The 16,229-nt window shown below is 50.6% G+C and overlaps 1 protein-coding gene across 1 annotated transcript in view; it reads right to left on the bottom strand.

The window, feature by feature from the left end:
- The window catches only part of LOC130576473 (heparan sulfate glucosamine 3-O-sulfotransferase 4-like), a 53,754-nt gene extending 37,554 nt beyond the window's left edge, over positions 1-16,200 (bottom strand). The window contains exon 1 of the mRNA XM_057371178.1: positions 15,511-16,200. Within this exon, the coding sequence (XP_057227161.1) occupies positions 15,511-16,163 (653 nt within the window). The 5' untranslated portion in view covers positions 16,164-16,200. The remainder of the gene's footprint in view (positions 1-15,510) is intronic.
- Positions 16,201-16,229: the final 29 nt, after the last annotated feature.

A 16,229-nucleotide genomic window follows, 5' to 3' on the forward strand; every position in this document is an offset into this window, starting at 1 on the left:
CCTGCCAGCCCGGCTCAGGATCCGCAGTGTCCTCGCCTTTCTCCCCCGAATCGCAGGTTTCTAAGATTAATTGTCATGTATAATTTATTGACCTCAGCCACGACCTTGGCCCAGCGCGGTTTCCTTGCTCTGCACCGTGGAGATGGCAGCAGCAGGTTCTGGCAGGGCAAGGGACACAGGAGCACAAGGTGGTCAGTGCTCCTCGCCCCAGATGTGCCGTGGGGCTGCCCCACAGCCCTGCAGATGCCCCAGCCCCTCTGTTTGTTCTCCGTCCCCACCCTGCAGAGCCATTTTCCTGGCTGTGCCAGCACCCGCTTTAATCTCCCCCCTGCTGCCAGCCAGGCGCAGGCTGCTCAGCCAGCTTCCCRCTTCTCCTTCTTCCTTAAGCCCTTTCTCTTTCGTCTTTCATTTTTAAATCTTATCTCCAGGTAAAGAGGGTATTTGATGGGATCAAAAAGTGACCTTTAACAAGGGTAGCAGAGCTTCAAACGATATCCCTGCGAGTTCATGCACACTCTAGTGTTAAAGGGAATAGTTCTCTGATCTCCTGTTCCTCAGTGGAAAAGTTGTTTCRCAAAGATTTCTGCCAAAAGCCAATGCAGCAGACTGAGGAAACTTTCTTAAAATCCAGCGCCTAGAACTTGGCACAGGCTGTCCTCAGCTTCTCATAAACCAATCCTTCAAAATTTTTCGGTCTCAGTCTTTCGGTCTCAGCAAGTGCTCCAGCCACMCCAMCCTGCACCTGGGTAGRAGAGGGTTGGAACTGGATGATCTTTAAGGTCCTTTCCAATCCAAATTACTCTGTGAYTCTGTGAAACTCTGAAGTGTTTCTCATCTCAATTTCCCCATGTCTTGCCAGWTTCCTGGGTCTAACAGATTCCCGACTGTCCCCATCTTTCACTCAGTGGAATAAAATCCCTGAAATGCCTCTTAGGTAAAGCATCCCAGACATAGAGGGGGGTCAGACAGAAGCAATCAGAGGGATCAGACAGTGATTAATGGGCTGACAATGCAGCCAAACAGAGCACAGTGGATATACACCCTGAAGCTTCCCATAGCCTCCTCAACAGCTCCGTGTCCTGCTCTACCTGAGGTCCTCCCTATGCTGGGAGAGATGCAGGGAGGGACCWGCAGCATGAGCTGCTGTGTGGCATATCCCTTCCCGAGAAAACAAGGCTATCTGACCTACAAACCAGGCGTCACTCCAGTCTTGGTTGAGACCAAGACCTGCAGACCTCCCCTAACACCTTGCAGATAAATTCCAAGTGAGAGAACAGACAGAGCTAAGAGATGATGGGGGCACATAACAGTTTGGCTTCCACTGTGCCATGGGGTCAATGGGTGCAGTGCTGTGCCCCCTGGGACCTTGGCAGACCAGAAGGGAGCAGGGAGGGCCAGAGCTCATGCTGTGCCAGATCAGAACAGTCCCACGCTCTGCAGAGGCAGCCTGGAGCCAGCACTGGCAGTGACCCCCAYGCCACCAGCAGGGCAAGGGAACACACATGGGGTCCCTCATCTGTAGCGGAGCTCGGCGGTGCCTCCGCATGTGGCAGGGTGCCCGGAGTGGAGTGGAGTGGACAGACGGGAGCGGTGGGTGGGCGGCAATGATAGCAGYATTAATCATTTCCGTGGCACCGGCACACGGCGGCAGTGCACAGCCTGCATCGCCCCGCTGCCAAGCGCCGCGCACGGGCACTGGGGTACAGGTGACCCACCATTGCCTGCTGGGCACAGCCAACAGCACCACTCTGCCGGCCCACAGCGGGTCCCCTCCCTGTCCCCTGTGTCCCACCGTGCTTCTGGAGAGAGCGGCGAGAGGCGCCAGCTCTGCGTGCTCCTGGATGGGATACACAGAGATGCGCTCCCACCTCCAGCTCCCCACACACACATCCCTACAGCGACCCACCCCGCCCCAGGCCAGCAGCCGAGGGGTTAAAGTGCCTTGTTATTCCTTCCATAGCCKGGCTTCACTTATTTGCTGCCGGAATTCCCCAGGAGCCAGGGCTTTTACTAGTGGCTCTGCTGTAGAACCATGTCATTATAGATTGCAAGTTCCTTAAAGGTCAGATAACACAACACAATTGAATCATATTAGTGAGCATAGTAGCTGATATTTTCCTAGGAAAACCCATAAAGCAGATTGTTTGCTGCAGAGAAACACACTGTTGTATAGTAAAGCTGGTGTAATTGTCTGCACAAACAAACAAGCGGTTTATGAGAAAACCCTCCCAATGCTGCAGAACCTCGGGGCGGGAGCYAGCAGGAGCAAGCGCTGGGCACCTCGGGTAGCTTGGATTTCAGCTTGGATTACAGCACTGAAATACATTGCAAAAGACAACTAGGGAAATAAACAATTTCCAACTGTATTGTTGAGAGACAAATACTCAATACTTCATTTAATGTCTGGATGCAGGTGGTGTTTAATCCAAGACAGTGCTATTAAAGAAACGCAGAATTGATTGTGAGGATGATTGAAGATTTCTGAAGAGCGCAGTTCCCAAGGCCATGATGACCCCACCTTTTTTTTTTTCTAATTTGCCTCTAATCTGTTCAGGCAAATCCTTTTATCACATTTATTTCCTTTACAAGTTCCAATGGTGTGATTAATTACAGAACTTTGCAGTCCTGCTTACCCTASTGCACACTCTAATTTTGCTTCCTTTTAAAATGGCTTTCCATCCTAAATAGACACCTTTCCTTTTTCAGCTCCTTTACTTTTCCCCTCTGAAACCTGCTGTCATTAACCCATCCTACTGGYAGCCACCCATCCTGCCTGATTCTGCAGTTCCATCTGGAGGTATCCAGCACCAGTGGTCACTCACTTTCTGCTGCAGAGGGGCTCAGGTGTTTCTGTGGGGAGAGGAAAGGCACAAACCTCTTTTTCCAAAAATTTGGYTGCTTGTCAGACCCTTGGGTCTGCAGCCCCTCTACCAGCCTGGAATTCTTATTTGGTTCCAGATTTAATCTCAGAATGAAAAAAGGAATTGAAATCAGCACAACTGCTTTAACCTTCCCCAGTCACAGAAAGAAGAGGAAAAGTAATGAAAAAAAATAATTTTAAATATACAAAGCCACATCTCTCTCCTCTCATTGACCTTCAACACCTGTGTCAGCTGCCCGGGGCAGCAGAGCAGGAACACCAGTGGCTCCCACTCCTGCCTGTGTTGGCTCTCCTCCGCTGTGTTTCATCGTGTCCCAGCCAAACAGTGGTGAAACACAGGCAGAAAAGCAATTAGATTTAAATCTTGTTTCCTCTTTCTATCTTGCCTTTTTCTTTTCTGTACTAAGATGCTCCTCAGTGCACTAATAGGATTTGCGTCTAGCATGGTGTGAAACGAATGATTTATGGGTCTGTCCRCACTACACACTCCCAACAACACTGCAGCCCCCCAAAAAGGGCGCTCCAAGAGCAGCCTGATGAGAGTGTTCTGGTACTACGTGTAATTCTTTGTACACCCTGCCCACATGATCACTGCTGTCCTGGCTCTCACAGTGCCTCTGTGCTTTCCTCACACTGCACTTGGCTCTGCTKAGGGAGGAAAGGGGACCAAGACCCTTGACCAGCTTCAGTCCCTGCTGCCACGCAGYAGCCACGCTGCTTCCACAAACTGATCTGCTGGTTTAATGGATGGTTAATGGAGCTCGGGTTGACTTGTGCCTTATCRAAGCCAAACAGGGGCTCAGTTCCTGCATTTCTTTACCAACAGGTAATGCAAAGGCTGTGTGGGGACTGACCAGACCCAGCTCAAGTATGGTCAGGAGCACAGAGCATTGAAGGCTGCAGTGACAAAGGTGCYAAAGTCCTACTGAAGGTCTCTGGGACCGGTCAGATTTTCCTGGTGGCTCTGAACGCRGCTCTGTCAGCGCAGCTCCTGCGGCTCTGCGCCAGCAATGCCCTTCATTAATTCCTAATGCTGCCCCAAGTACATCTCGTGTCCTCCAGGGTTTGGCAGCCCCTGTGAGCTGGGGCATAGAGCACAGCTCCCTACCTTCCTTCCACATATAACAAGAAGCCAAATGAAATAATGAAAGAAACTCATTTTAATGCCACAGAGGGAATTGTTTTATTGCTAAAGCAGCAAATAGAACTAATTGAATCCACTGAAAAAAAAAGGAGCAAAGGAATGGAAAGGGTAGGTGTGGAGCAGAGACAGAAAGGGCGAGCTGGAGCCTGAATATTCATGGACCTAGAAACTGCAAATCCTTGAATGCAAAATATCTTCATAACTGATCATACTGCCAATGGCAATGCACGCACAGCTTGGAGACAGGCTTGGAATGTTTGCATTTACAAGTTTTTTTTTTTTCTTTTTAGTAATACTATGGAACAAATTCTCTAGTTCATTAAGCTGCTTTGCACTTCCCTGGCAAAACAGAATATCCCGGGAGTGAGCACTGGGACTGGTGCAGATTCCCACCAGTGCTGAGCACAGGGCAGGTGACAGTAGCGCGCAGCCCTGGGACAGTTGTGGTGCTCCCAGTGCCAGGATGTTGGGCAGGCAGCTGCAAAGGTGGCACAAAGGACTGCAAAGGCAGCTCTGACCTCAGTCCTTGCCCTGGGCTCAGTGCAGTCCTGCGTGGCTGGGCACTTCACCCTAAATCACCTCCCCTTTCACATGCCGCAGGTTACACCTGCCACAAGCTTTTAAACTCAGTTTACTGTGAACTTTAATTTTCAGTGGTAGCATATTTATTCACGTGGGGGGTTACATTTTAATTAARGCAGCACTCATGTTCTTCATTACARTACCAAGTCATCCAGCAAGGAATACCAAGGATATAAATCCCGTTAATGAAGAAGGAGATATGTATCCTGTGCTGTATGCTCCAGCACAGAGGCACCTGTGSAAGATGACTCTCATCTGAAGTGCAAGGTGAGAGAGCTGGATTAGAAATGCAGATTATATTATATTCCCAAGGGCCATACAATGTTCACCTGGCACCACAGGYCCCGAACCTGCACCCCAAAGGCATCCAAAATACCTGTCCTACCTCAATCTGCTTTCCCCAGCCTGAGAGCCCAAGGCACAACACAACTGCCTGGGTGTGCCAGTGGGGGAACACAGTGCCTGGGTCCCTCCTGGACACTGACAGCAACACATAGGAGGGGAAGGGCTGCAGCTGAGACCCTCCCCAACAACAGCAGCAGTGCTGCAGGATGAGAGTTTTGTCCCCAGCCTTGGGGTAACGGGGGGCTCAGCCCTCCCCAGGTTCACTGGAAGATGGAGGAACAGGTGAAATCCTGCAGAACCCCTCCCTTCCTGCCTACATCCGCATCCCAAATCCTTACCCTCTGGGCACAGCAAAGAGCTTCAGGCTCACCTCTGCCTGCCACAAACTCCAAACATTAGAAAAGGTTAATAGGGGTCATGGGAGCTGCGTCGAGCAGCACATTGCCAGAGCACCCCGGAGAAGGACCCTGAACTGGGCAGCAGGAGATGCCCCCACTGCGGTGCCCTCACCAGCCAGAGACCCTCCCCATCTATCACCCTGCTGCAGCCTGGCCATGGGAAAACACTTCACCATTGCCTACTGCAAAAAAAAATGGCTGAGTTCCTGATCGGGTTTTCCAAAGGAACCCGTCTGCAGCAGAGCCATGGATCGCCTCCCACTGAGACAACCATATCCCAAGACGAGAGTGCTTCACAGTATTTTGTGGGAACAGAGTAATAATAAAACACCTTGCTGTAACTTTAGCAACAGTGGCTCTAGCAGAAAAGCCTCTAATGATCTAATAACACATTTCCCTTGCTGCCACTCCAGCCTTGTGAAATCCGGGGTGGTTTSAGCCATAAATCCATCTCAGCTCTTCCTTTGTCATTAATTGTTAGRCTATTTGTATTACACATTTCACATACCAAACAGACTTCAATTTCATGGTGGGCTGGACTGCAGAAATGCTTCTTTTAATCTTTTTTAATTCTAAAGTGGTACCAAACTTTAATATTTTCTAATGGAGTGTATATTTTACTCACATCTAACAGTATCACTACAATTTAGGAGCAATAAAAGTCAAGCTCCCGTCTGTACAATAAGCTTGCAGCTCTATTTCCAAAGTTCAATCAGTTAACCTAGGAGAGCAATAACTTCCCTACAATGAGTAACGATGCAGAATAATATTTAGATAGAGATAAASCCTTTTTGCATAGGAAATTGCATTATGATTTGCTGGGTCTATGAAATTCTCAGGAAGATGCTTTAGTTTACCAATGAAGTTGTTGCCTCAGGCATTTTTCCACAGYGCTTCGAYTTTTGGGGGGGTTTCTAGAGGATTTTGAGCTGAGTAAGGAGCTGTTATCATTCCAGATCCTGACGTGTGCAGCAGACCCAGCAACGGAGCTCCTGCACCCTGTTCCTCACATTGGCAGTGCAGGATGAGCAACACAAACAACAACAAYCCCGTCTCAGGGGCTGTGCAGCTCRGGGGTCTCTGCCCCTCCACATTTCACCAGCTCCTTTGGGGTTTTCCCCACCAGACACAGCTCCTGGGGGTTATGTACATGGTTACAACAGCCTGGGTGCCCTAAATTGTGTTCATTTGGCCAGGTACTCCATTTCTCTATGGAAGCCATGAACAAAGACAGAGAGCACGAACACTGCTGAGTGCCATGCCTTCACAGCYGGGCTCCAGGCAGGTAGAATGCCCTCTTGTCTGTGGCACAGCTCAGCACCAGCCCCACTCATGGCCCCAACATCCTCCCTCATGCTGCAAAATCACCATCTCCACTACACGGCATAGCACCCTGGAGCCCCTCAGTTCATGCCTGTCTGTGGATYCCCTTTCTGTGCAAGGTGAACAGCTCATGCAGAGGAGGCAAAGCCCTTTCTTAGGGTACCCAGTGCCCTTTCCTGAGGTACCGTTGTCCCTCAGTGCAGCCCTTGGCTCTGCAGGCCCCAGAACCACAGAGCATAGAGCAGAGGTGGTGACTGGCAATTTGGGAATTAAAAGGGTACAAAGAGAGCCCTGAAATGAGCTTGAAAGTGTGAGCACTGACAGTGCAGGGGAGCAGCACTGTGGGATCCCTGCTGGTGCTCCTCAGGGAACAGACTAAGGGAGGATGAACCAATTGTCAATTAAAGACCTCCAGCAGAAATGACTTTAGGGTCCATGGTCTGCCACCAGCATTTCTTGAGTCAGAACTTTGGATGGAAAAGACCAGTTTGTTGTTGAAAAAGCAAGACCAGAGCCAAGCAACTGACAGTTTGTCACCTGCACAGGTGACACAGCACTGTCCACCCAGGGCTGAGTTGGGAGGTGACCCCTGCCCACATGTCTGGGGCTCAGGGGTGAGCCCTGAATGAGGGAGCAGCTGAGCCTCCCCAGGCACAGATGCACCTSGAGGAGCCTAAAATCCTGTGGGGTTGGCATAGCTCCCCATGCTGGCATGGCAGAGTTGGGTGGGTTTGTCTCCCCTCGGCTGGGGGCTGCAGCTCCTGCTGTCAGCCACTGAATCCAACCACGTTTTAACGTTTTAATGTCCAGCCCTGATGCTGACATCAGCTTCCCATGAGTGTGCTCACAGCTCAGCATAATTATATGAGTGCCCATCAAGAGCAAATACAGAAAGGGCACAGATGAGGCTGAAATAAAGTTATTTGCMGGTGTGGATGAACATTAATACTAAATATATCACTGTACTCATCTCAATGCAAGATGAAGAAAAATATACTCTAAAACAAAGGAGAACTGCAGATCTGGGCTGCCACAGCAGCACTGCTCTGCTCGGATCCAAAATGATTACTGCTAATAAAGGAGGGGGCCAAGTCCAGTCCAGCCTGGCTCTGAAGGGAATGGAAATCAGATTTTGGCTTGAAATGTGTTACAGCAATCTCTGTAATACAAAATAAAGTCTGGCAGGTGGAGTTATTTTTATCCAAAGCTAGTTCTATTTAGTAGGTCGGTGGCTGTAACTGATGTCCCTTTGCTATTTCCTCTTCCCCCAGGTCCCCCTGCCTCAGTTTCTCCAAGCACTGACAAGATTGGAGCAGACAACAGCCAGTATATTTTGGGAGGATCCTACTTAGCTGTAAAAATCAATTGTGAATTTTGCATCCACCCTCAGCATTTGGCCTGTTTATATTGCCAAATATATTCTGTAAAGAAGTACTGTACTTCACAGGAGAGCTTGTCAAGGTAAATACCTCCATTTACATAAAATGTGACTAGCAATTGAAATGTTAAAGCCATAAAGAGCAAGTTTATGATCCATCCTTGATGCCTGGATGTATAATATGACAAGGGGGGAAATACTGTGCCTTGCAACATTTACTAAATTGGTGTGTTAACATTGGGGAGGGAAATGGGAGGAGTTCTTTGGGGGGTATTTTTTTGGCTTCTTTCTTCTTCCTTTTCATGAGTATAAATCTTTTCCCCAGCCTTCTACAGTCAGCTTTTAACACTCTCATTCAGCATGGAAACAGCAGCTTCCTAAATAACAAATGAGGGGAGCAGTGCCCACACGCCATCATGTGTGGAGCAGGGTCTGGGCAGCAGCTTGGCCATGCCCAGGGACAGGAGCTGCTCCTGGCAGGGTCAGGGCTGAGTCCTGCCCAGCCACTCCCCCCCATGCTCCAGAGAGCACCTTTGATCTAAACAGGAATTTCTCACTGTGATTGAAAAGACTCTTAWAATTCTGGGGTATAATTCTGGGGATTCCTTTAAATGTTTTCAAATATATGGGAGACCAATTTAAACCACTTAAAACCCTAAATAATATTTACTAAAAAGTGGATATAAAGGCTAAAATTAATTGCTGCTCTCATGCACATTACAGTGAAATTAAAATACCTACGCTGGATGCTCTGGGAAGTTTGATCATGCAGGTTCCTCACCTGGACTCCATACAAACCTTTCAGTCACTCATTCATGCTCATACCCTCATACCCTTGGCAATTCATTGAAACCACATCAAGAAAAAAATCATTTGAAAGAAATTACCTCTGTGTATCACACTCTGAGCAGTGAGAAATGTCCCACATGAGCCAGTCCAGCCCCCAAAGCAATAAAATTTCTGCTGTAGTGCACGAAATAATGACTCAGAGAAAAGGACTCCCCATGACAAGAAGAATAAAAGAAAACCATGAAAAGAAAAAGAAAACCGTGAAAAGAAAAAGACTCTGACCTTTGTCGATACAAGGTGTCACAAATTTGTGTTGGAATTTTGACTTTGAAAATCTAAAGCCTTTGCCCATAACTTTCTTTGAGAAGCTGTTGTTCCTTCTCTGCCAGTCTGGGCTCTGCRCTGATGGGAGAGAGCCTCGCTGAGCCAGGGAGCAAGCAGGGGTCAGGTACATAATTTAAACCAGAGAATGTGACCACCCCACACTTCCCCTTTTGCTTCTCCAAGGGGCTATTACTCCCCTTTAAACACTATTTTCGAGTTTTCTTCAACTACACGCACGAGCAGTACTGCGCTCACGGAGAGCAAAGCTCATAAACAACACTTAAACCATTAGCAGCAAAACACCAGCSTTGACAAAGTGGGTTATTGAGTAAAACCTTAGAGAAAGGATGTTCTTGAGACTACAGCACAACAGTTCAATGATTTCAGGGCTGGTGACATGTGCTCCAAAGGATGCTCCAACAATCATTGGAAGAGGCATCTCAAACATGCATGGSTGGTGTGCTGAGCCCTGTGTCCATAATTCTCCCAAGGGAGCTGTGTGGCTGCTGCTGTTCACAGGCTCCACACACACATTGGGATCAGAGTGGGAGCAGGGCAGGACCCCRATGGGCAGGMACTGGGATGTGGCCCTGGTCACTCCTTCCASCATTCTGAGAGAATTGGGCAGGACCCTGATGGGCAGGCACTGGGATGTGGCCCTGGTCACTCCTTCCACCATTCTGAGGGGACAGGGCCAAACACCTCCCTGCCAGGGCAGAGTGGGGCTGGTGCCTGGAGGCTGCCAAGGCGCACAGAGAGCACCCTGCTGCCTCCCCCTCTTGCTCTCACCCTTTTTTCAGTACTTCAGTTGAAAGTGCCCACAGTAAACTACAGATACKTTTCACATGGAGGCAGAAGTGGTGACAAGCCCTGCAGGAGCAGGTGCTCCAGAGCCCTCCTGCCAGTGTGTTGGCCCTGGCACTTCTCTCACTCTCTTTGCAGGAAGAGCCAGCTCAGTGCATAGGGGCTGCAGGTGCTGAGAGCAGCTGCCATTCCCATRGCTACAACTGAGCAGCCTGTGGATAACCATTATCAGGTGATAACACACTGCAAAGAGACCTAATTCGTTCCTTCATCCCATTYCTTGAGCTGAAACAGCAGAAAGGGGGGTGACAACTGTTGCCCAGGAAGGGTGCAGGGTGGGTTCCCCTGGCCCAGCACCAAAGGTGGGGGCAGAGCCAGGAGACCCCCAGCTCTGGCACACAGCAGATTCACTGCAGTCACTCTGAGTGCCAGAGAAAATCCATACCAGCTGCTGGAGTGGCCTCTCTTCTGTCCACAGATGAGAAACACCGGGGCAAACCAGCACAGAGCCTGACCCCTGCTCACAGTCCCCAGCCCAGAGCCGATCCTGGTGTCAGCAAAGTCCAGTACATTGGATCCACAGAGGAGGGAGGCAGCTGAGTCACTATATTTCAGCAAAAGCCAACTCACAGCAGGGCCCAAAACAAAATCAATACACTTCCCCTAAGTTACCAGAAGTGAAGTGGGTGCAACGCTGGGAGGGCCTTTTGCAGAAAAACACAGCAGTTCCCAGACTCTGCAGCAGTGCCTGTGGGCAGCAGCAGACCCCAGTCCTTCTGCCCATTGTARGTGTTCCCACAGTGCCATCAGCACGGGCTCACAGTGCTGATGGAAGGGGTTTGATTTCCTGAATACGCTGAGCTGATCAGAACAGCACAGGCATTACCCAGCAACACAATTACAGCTCACAGCGAGGTACAGCTCACAGCGAGGTGACACTGTGTGGGATGAGGCTGAAATGGCCCCAAGCTATTGCTGSCCAGATGAAGAGGGGTCCTCCCATAAATCCCTGGACACAATTCCTGCCAGCAGCYRTGGCAGCAAAASCCGGGTGCTCCAAGGTTGGATCATCCCTGTGCAYGCAGGAATGATCCCAATGCCCCAGCGTCCAGGTCAACACAGAAAGGGAGATGAGATGGCCCCATGGGGAGCAGAGTTCATGGCAGCAGTAACCACACACAACAGCCATTTCCCCCATACAGACAAACTGAGTGTCCACAGGGATGTGACTGGGATTGCCGTGTCTGGAGCCACAGCCAGTGGCTCTGGGGAACCACTGACTCGTGAGCACGTGTTTATTACCGAGAGGAGAGCTCCCTGTCATGGCATTATTCATTATTTGTATGAGGGCAGCAGCTCACCAAATAACACACAGGCCTGACTGCTYGGGAGAACACTCCAAAAAACTCAGACAGGCGGTGCAAATAGCATTAGACATGCAAGCCTGTCATGGTGATTGCTCCCGCAGCAGGGCCACTCCACACACACAGCTACGCCCTGTCCAAGTGCTCAGCACTGGAGACCCAGGGCAGGGAGGGGAATGTGATCTAATCACAGATACGGCTGCAGCCTCTCCATGAGGGTTTCATTGAAGAGGAAGCAAGGAGTAAAGCAATATGCGTGTACACACAGAATTAACTCTTCCAGTCAGCGAACCTTAAAACTCCTAAATTTCAACTCACAACTATCAGGTGTTCTCTTTGCATTATGGAAATCATATTCATGTTGAAACACACAAAAAGTTTGTTTTCTAAATACTGTTACAAATCCCCAGTGTTCCTGCTAAAGGCAGGATGTCAAGACAGTAGCCTTGAAAGCRTAAGGTGACACAACTGAACCCCCTCACTGTGCTGAGCCTGCAGGCAGTTGGGGATAGTGGACTGGGAGCACTGGGCTGTTCCACTCAGCTCAGAGAACCTCAGAGATGCCCAAGTGATGAAGTCTCCTSGTCATTCACACCTGCAGAAAGATACAACTTAAGCCTCCCATGCTGGTGCTCGGAGTCCACACTCCTTTCAAACAGCCACCTGCAGCATTTCTCTTCCAAACCCCGTTGCCAGCAATTCCAAGCATTCCAAGATGTTGSCATCTGCACAGGTTAACCCGGCCCATCACCCACCCAATGCTAGTGCAGGGCAGTGTGGTCACTGTGCAGTGTCAGACAGGRTGACCTCCTCTTCCTCCTGCAGTCACACAAAGTCACTGGGACCACACTGACTCCAGGGGTCCCCTGCCCAGATCCCTGGGTTCTCTCCTCTCTGAGACCAAACCAGGGCCCCCAGCASCACAAGGGGACAAACCTGTCCAGGTGCTGGACACTGCGGGCAGTTTGCAGTTCCCATTATCCACAACATCCCTTCATGTTTGTGTCCCCTTGATCCTCACCTGGGAACTCAGGCATGTCCCAAGATGCTGTGTCTGTCTGTACTTGTAATGAGCATTTGTGGATGTAAACTCCATTCCCTGGCCTCAGAGGTCTCTCTGTCATTTTGCCATCCTTTTTGTGCTGTCAGGAATGCTTTCAGTGCTTTTCCAAATGCAGGATAGCTCAGGGCAGAGCTCACGGCATAGGACATGCCTACTGAGGCATGAGCATCACACTGGAGAGCAAATGCCTGCAGTCCAGCCTGGCCACAGGGGACAYACAGRCATCACTCTGTGCCTGGGCATGTGAGGGAGCAGAGGAGCACTTGGACTCTGGCTAAAAATCAACAGCTCCTGCAGGGAAGGATGGCATATCCTGGGGAAGGAAGGAGCAAGTTAAAAACAACAACCTAACAAAGGAGCAGCAGAGGGAGATTGGATGCCATTTAAAGAAAGCTGTATGATAAAACCTGTCCTTCAGACAGCCCAGCATTAGGATGGATGGAATCACAAACTGCAACCACACAAAAAATTCTGGTAGCATAACACAAACTAACCTTGTCCCGGTTTGCACCAGTACGTGTGTGGGAAGACCTCTGTTTGTAACTGCCACATGAACTTTGGCCACTGAGTTAAAGAAAGACATCAGACAGCATACAAACCTGTCAGCTTTCCCTGCAGGTTACCAGGAAAACAGAGCAGGCAGTGTGGAACTGCCATCCCGACATGCCACCCTGYCCCCAGCAGCACAGAGCTGGCATCCCCTGGCCCAGTGTCTGCAGAAACTCCAGCCTTTGAGACAGTCCCAACAGAGACCCTGGACCAGAGACCCAGAGCATTTAGGACTTTTCAATCTCAAGGCAGCAAATACATGGGTAATATGGCATGGGGCACACACAAAGAAATGGCAATGCCCCGGTGCCATCTCCATTTTACAGGTGCAGAAAAACAAGGTGAGGAAGGAATTTCCCTTTCCTCCAGCTCTTCAGGGCTAAACAACAAAGCAAGGAACCCTGAAGGTCTGCCATCCCTTACTTTACTATGTGAGAAGCTTGACAGTGTTAAAAGCTCACTGTTTGTAATACAGAAGTCACCATAAGGAGATGCTGGTAAAAATTTAAAAAGTTGCTTCTTTGCTGAAATAATATTGACATTTCCATGGATAGAAAAAACCTCCAATTACTCTACCTGGGACACAGCTGTGAGCTGTCAGTATCCCTGGTGCACTCACTCAGGTAAACTCAGAGAAGGTCAGGAAGAAACAGCTGGCATGGACAGTGATCTTTCCCCGTTCTGCTTTTGGTTTGTGTTTGTATGGCACCAAGCCGGTCTGTGACGACAGCCTGGCACCAGTACAGCACCAGGGAAGTTGTGGCTGCTGCTGAGGCGCAGCCTACCAGCAGTGTCCTGTCCCTGTGAGGCTGAACACTCTTGGAAGGAGGAGGAGAGAAGCACACGTTTGGATTAGGTGGGTGTGAAGATAACTGTAGGTCAGGYAGCCAGGGCTGCAATGGCAACAGAGCAGCAGTGTCATTTCTTTCTCCTCTGCTCAGAGCATCCATTCCACAGCCTGCTCTGCCCAGACCCTCACACACCTGCTCTGCCCCACCTCTTCTCCCACCTCTTCCCCTGAGCAGCAGAGCTCCAGGGCTAGAAATGAGCTGCACACACTAGAGACAGAAAATATCAAACTGCATTCTGGAAATGAAAACCTGTGTGCCTCTTACTCCACGAGAGGAGTTACACCCACTCACTAGCCCTTTTCTAGTAGCATGACTTTAAAGATGAAAAAGCAGCTGCTCACCATATTCAGTGCTTGATCTTCTTCTGCCTGTTTTGAATAAAACCAAACTTTTTTTATATGCCACTTTGTATCATCTTCTAGCAAGTTTTCTAAACTTATTTTTCAAGGTAAGCCTTTCCTACAGTAAAATTCAGCACAGTAAAATACTGTGTCTGAAGTCATATCTATAAATACAATAAACACAGCCAGTCCTTTATTTCTTCCCCCTATCAGAGCAGCACACTAAAAACACTCTCAGGGACAACCTCACTTTCTCAGTGCTGATGTACACCTTCTTGAAATCCCTCCAGAAAATGCCACAGCATCTCACCACAGCCAAGCAGATGCTACACCAAATGTTTATGAAGACTTTGCTTCTACAATCCCCACAGAAGACTGCCTGGACTTTCTCACATTTAAATAAKCCTGACACAAAGACTATGCACTCTATTTCAATAAACAGTGACCAGAGAATCCAGGCAGTAACTAATCTGCTACTTCTCATTTTTAGCTTCATTTTCAGAGCAAATAAACATAACAAACTTCACCAGTTCAACCCATACCACTTCTTATCAAGAATCAATATGGTTTGGTTTGAACTACAGAGCTACTGGRAATTTTAAAGTTCCACTTAAATGTGGATGCGCTGCATTCTGCTCACAGATTTTTAAAGAGAGAAACATTGAGCTACCACAAGCCACTGATTTGCTAAACCTGCCAAGACATTTAACACTTCCTTACTGCAGTCCAGTGTTTCCTAATAATCAGGACTTTTAGCATAAAATTCCTTTAAGATACTACCCAACATCAGACAACAGACTCGTTCACAAACAGAATTAGATCTTGTCAATGGAAAAAACTTCCTGACGTGGAACTTGTTGAATAAAGAGTAAACCTTATTTGTGAAGAGAAGCCTGTGCTCGCACGAAAGCAGCAGCATCCTTTCAGTCCTTCAGCCCTAGCAGCACCTGGAACAACTCGCGATCTTGTTTATTTCAGTAATTATTAATTACCGACCTATTTAGGTGCATTTTACACCAAGTACACAGATGAGCTGCTACGATCTGCTCACGCACTCTGAGCAGCCGAGAGGGATGTTATTACAGATTTCCTGCCTTCCCACCAGAACACCGCGTTTTCAATCACCACCGCTGCCAGGCGGGGCCCCCGGCGACCTCCCGCCTTCCCCGGCACGGCGGCTCGGCTCTCCGGCTCCGCACCGCCGCGTCCCCGCGGAGGCATGCGGGGGTCCCGGAGCCCGCGCCTCCTGCCCGGGTCCCACCGAAGGGAAACAGGGGACCCCCGGGATCACACAGGAGCTTCCCCCGCCTCGCACGGACGCGCATTCCTCCCCCCGCTCCGCCGCGTCTCGCTCCCGCAGTCCCCCGCCCTCACCTGTACCACTCCAGCCCCTTCTCGTAGTTCCTGTCGAAGAAGTGGGGCTCGGTGCCCACGGCCCGCACGTCGGGGTGCGCCCGGATGGCCTCCAGCAGAGCCCTCGTCCCCCCCTTCTTCACCCCGATGATGAGGGCTTGCGGCAGCCGCTTCTCCCCGTAGTCCGGCGTGGTGCTGGTGGTGCTGCCGCCGCCGCCGCGGCTGCCCGGGCTGCCGGCCCGGCTCAGCTCCTCGTCCGTAGTGCTCGACTCCTGCGGGTCCCTTTCGAAGGCTCCGCTCTGTGCCGTGATCACCTCCCCGGGGGCCAACTGCGTCCGCAGCCAGGTGTCCGCCGCCCCTTCCCGGCTGCCGTTGGAGGCCCGCGGCGGAGCGGCTGAGGGGGCCGGGGCTCCGGCGGGGCTGCCCGGGGGGCTGGCGGGGGAGCGCGGGGCCATCGTGACGGGGAAGGCGGCGGGGGAACGCGGGGCCCCGGGGACCGCCGTGCCAGGGAGCGCGGCGGGGGAGCGCAGGGCGGCCGGACCGGTGCCCCCCATCAGGCTGTAGCACAGGTAGGTGAGGCAGAGGGAGAGGCTGCACATGCAGAGGAGCTTCCGCGCCGGGGGCCCCTTAGAGCCGCGCCCGCCCGGCACCCCCGCCTGGGCGGGGGGGGACATGGCTGCTCCCCGCTCCTCGCCCCGGGCACCGGGCGCACATGGTGTCAGCCGCCGCCCGGCCGCCCC

Source organism: Malurus melanocephalus, unplaced genomic scaffold (genome assembly GCF_030028575.1).
Source record: "Malurus melanocephalus ecotype Western Australia unplaced genomic scaffold, MMel_1.1 scaffold_143, whole genome shotgun sequence".
Classification (NCBI taxonomy): domain Eukaryota; kingdom Metazoa; phylum Chordata; class Aves; order Passeriformes; family Maluridae; genus Malurus; species Malurus melanocephalus.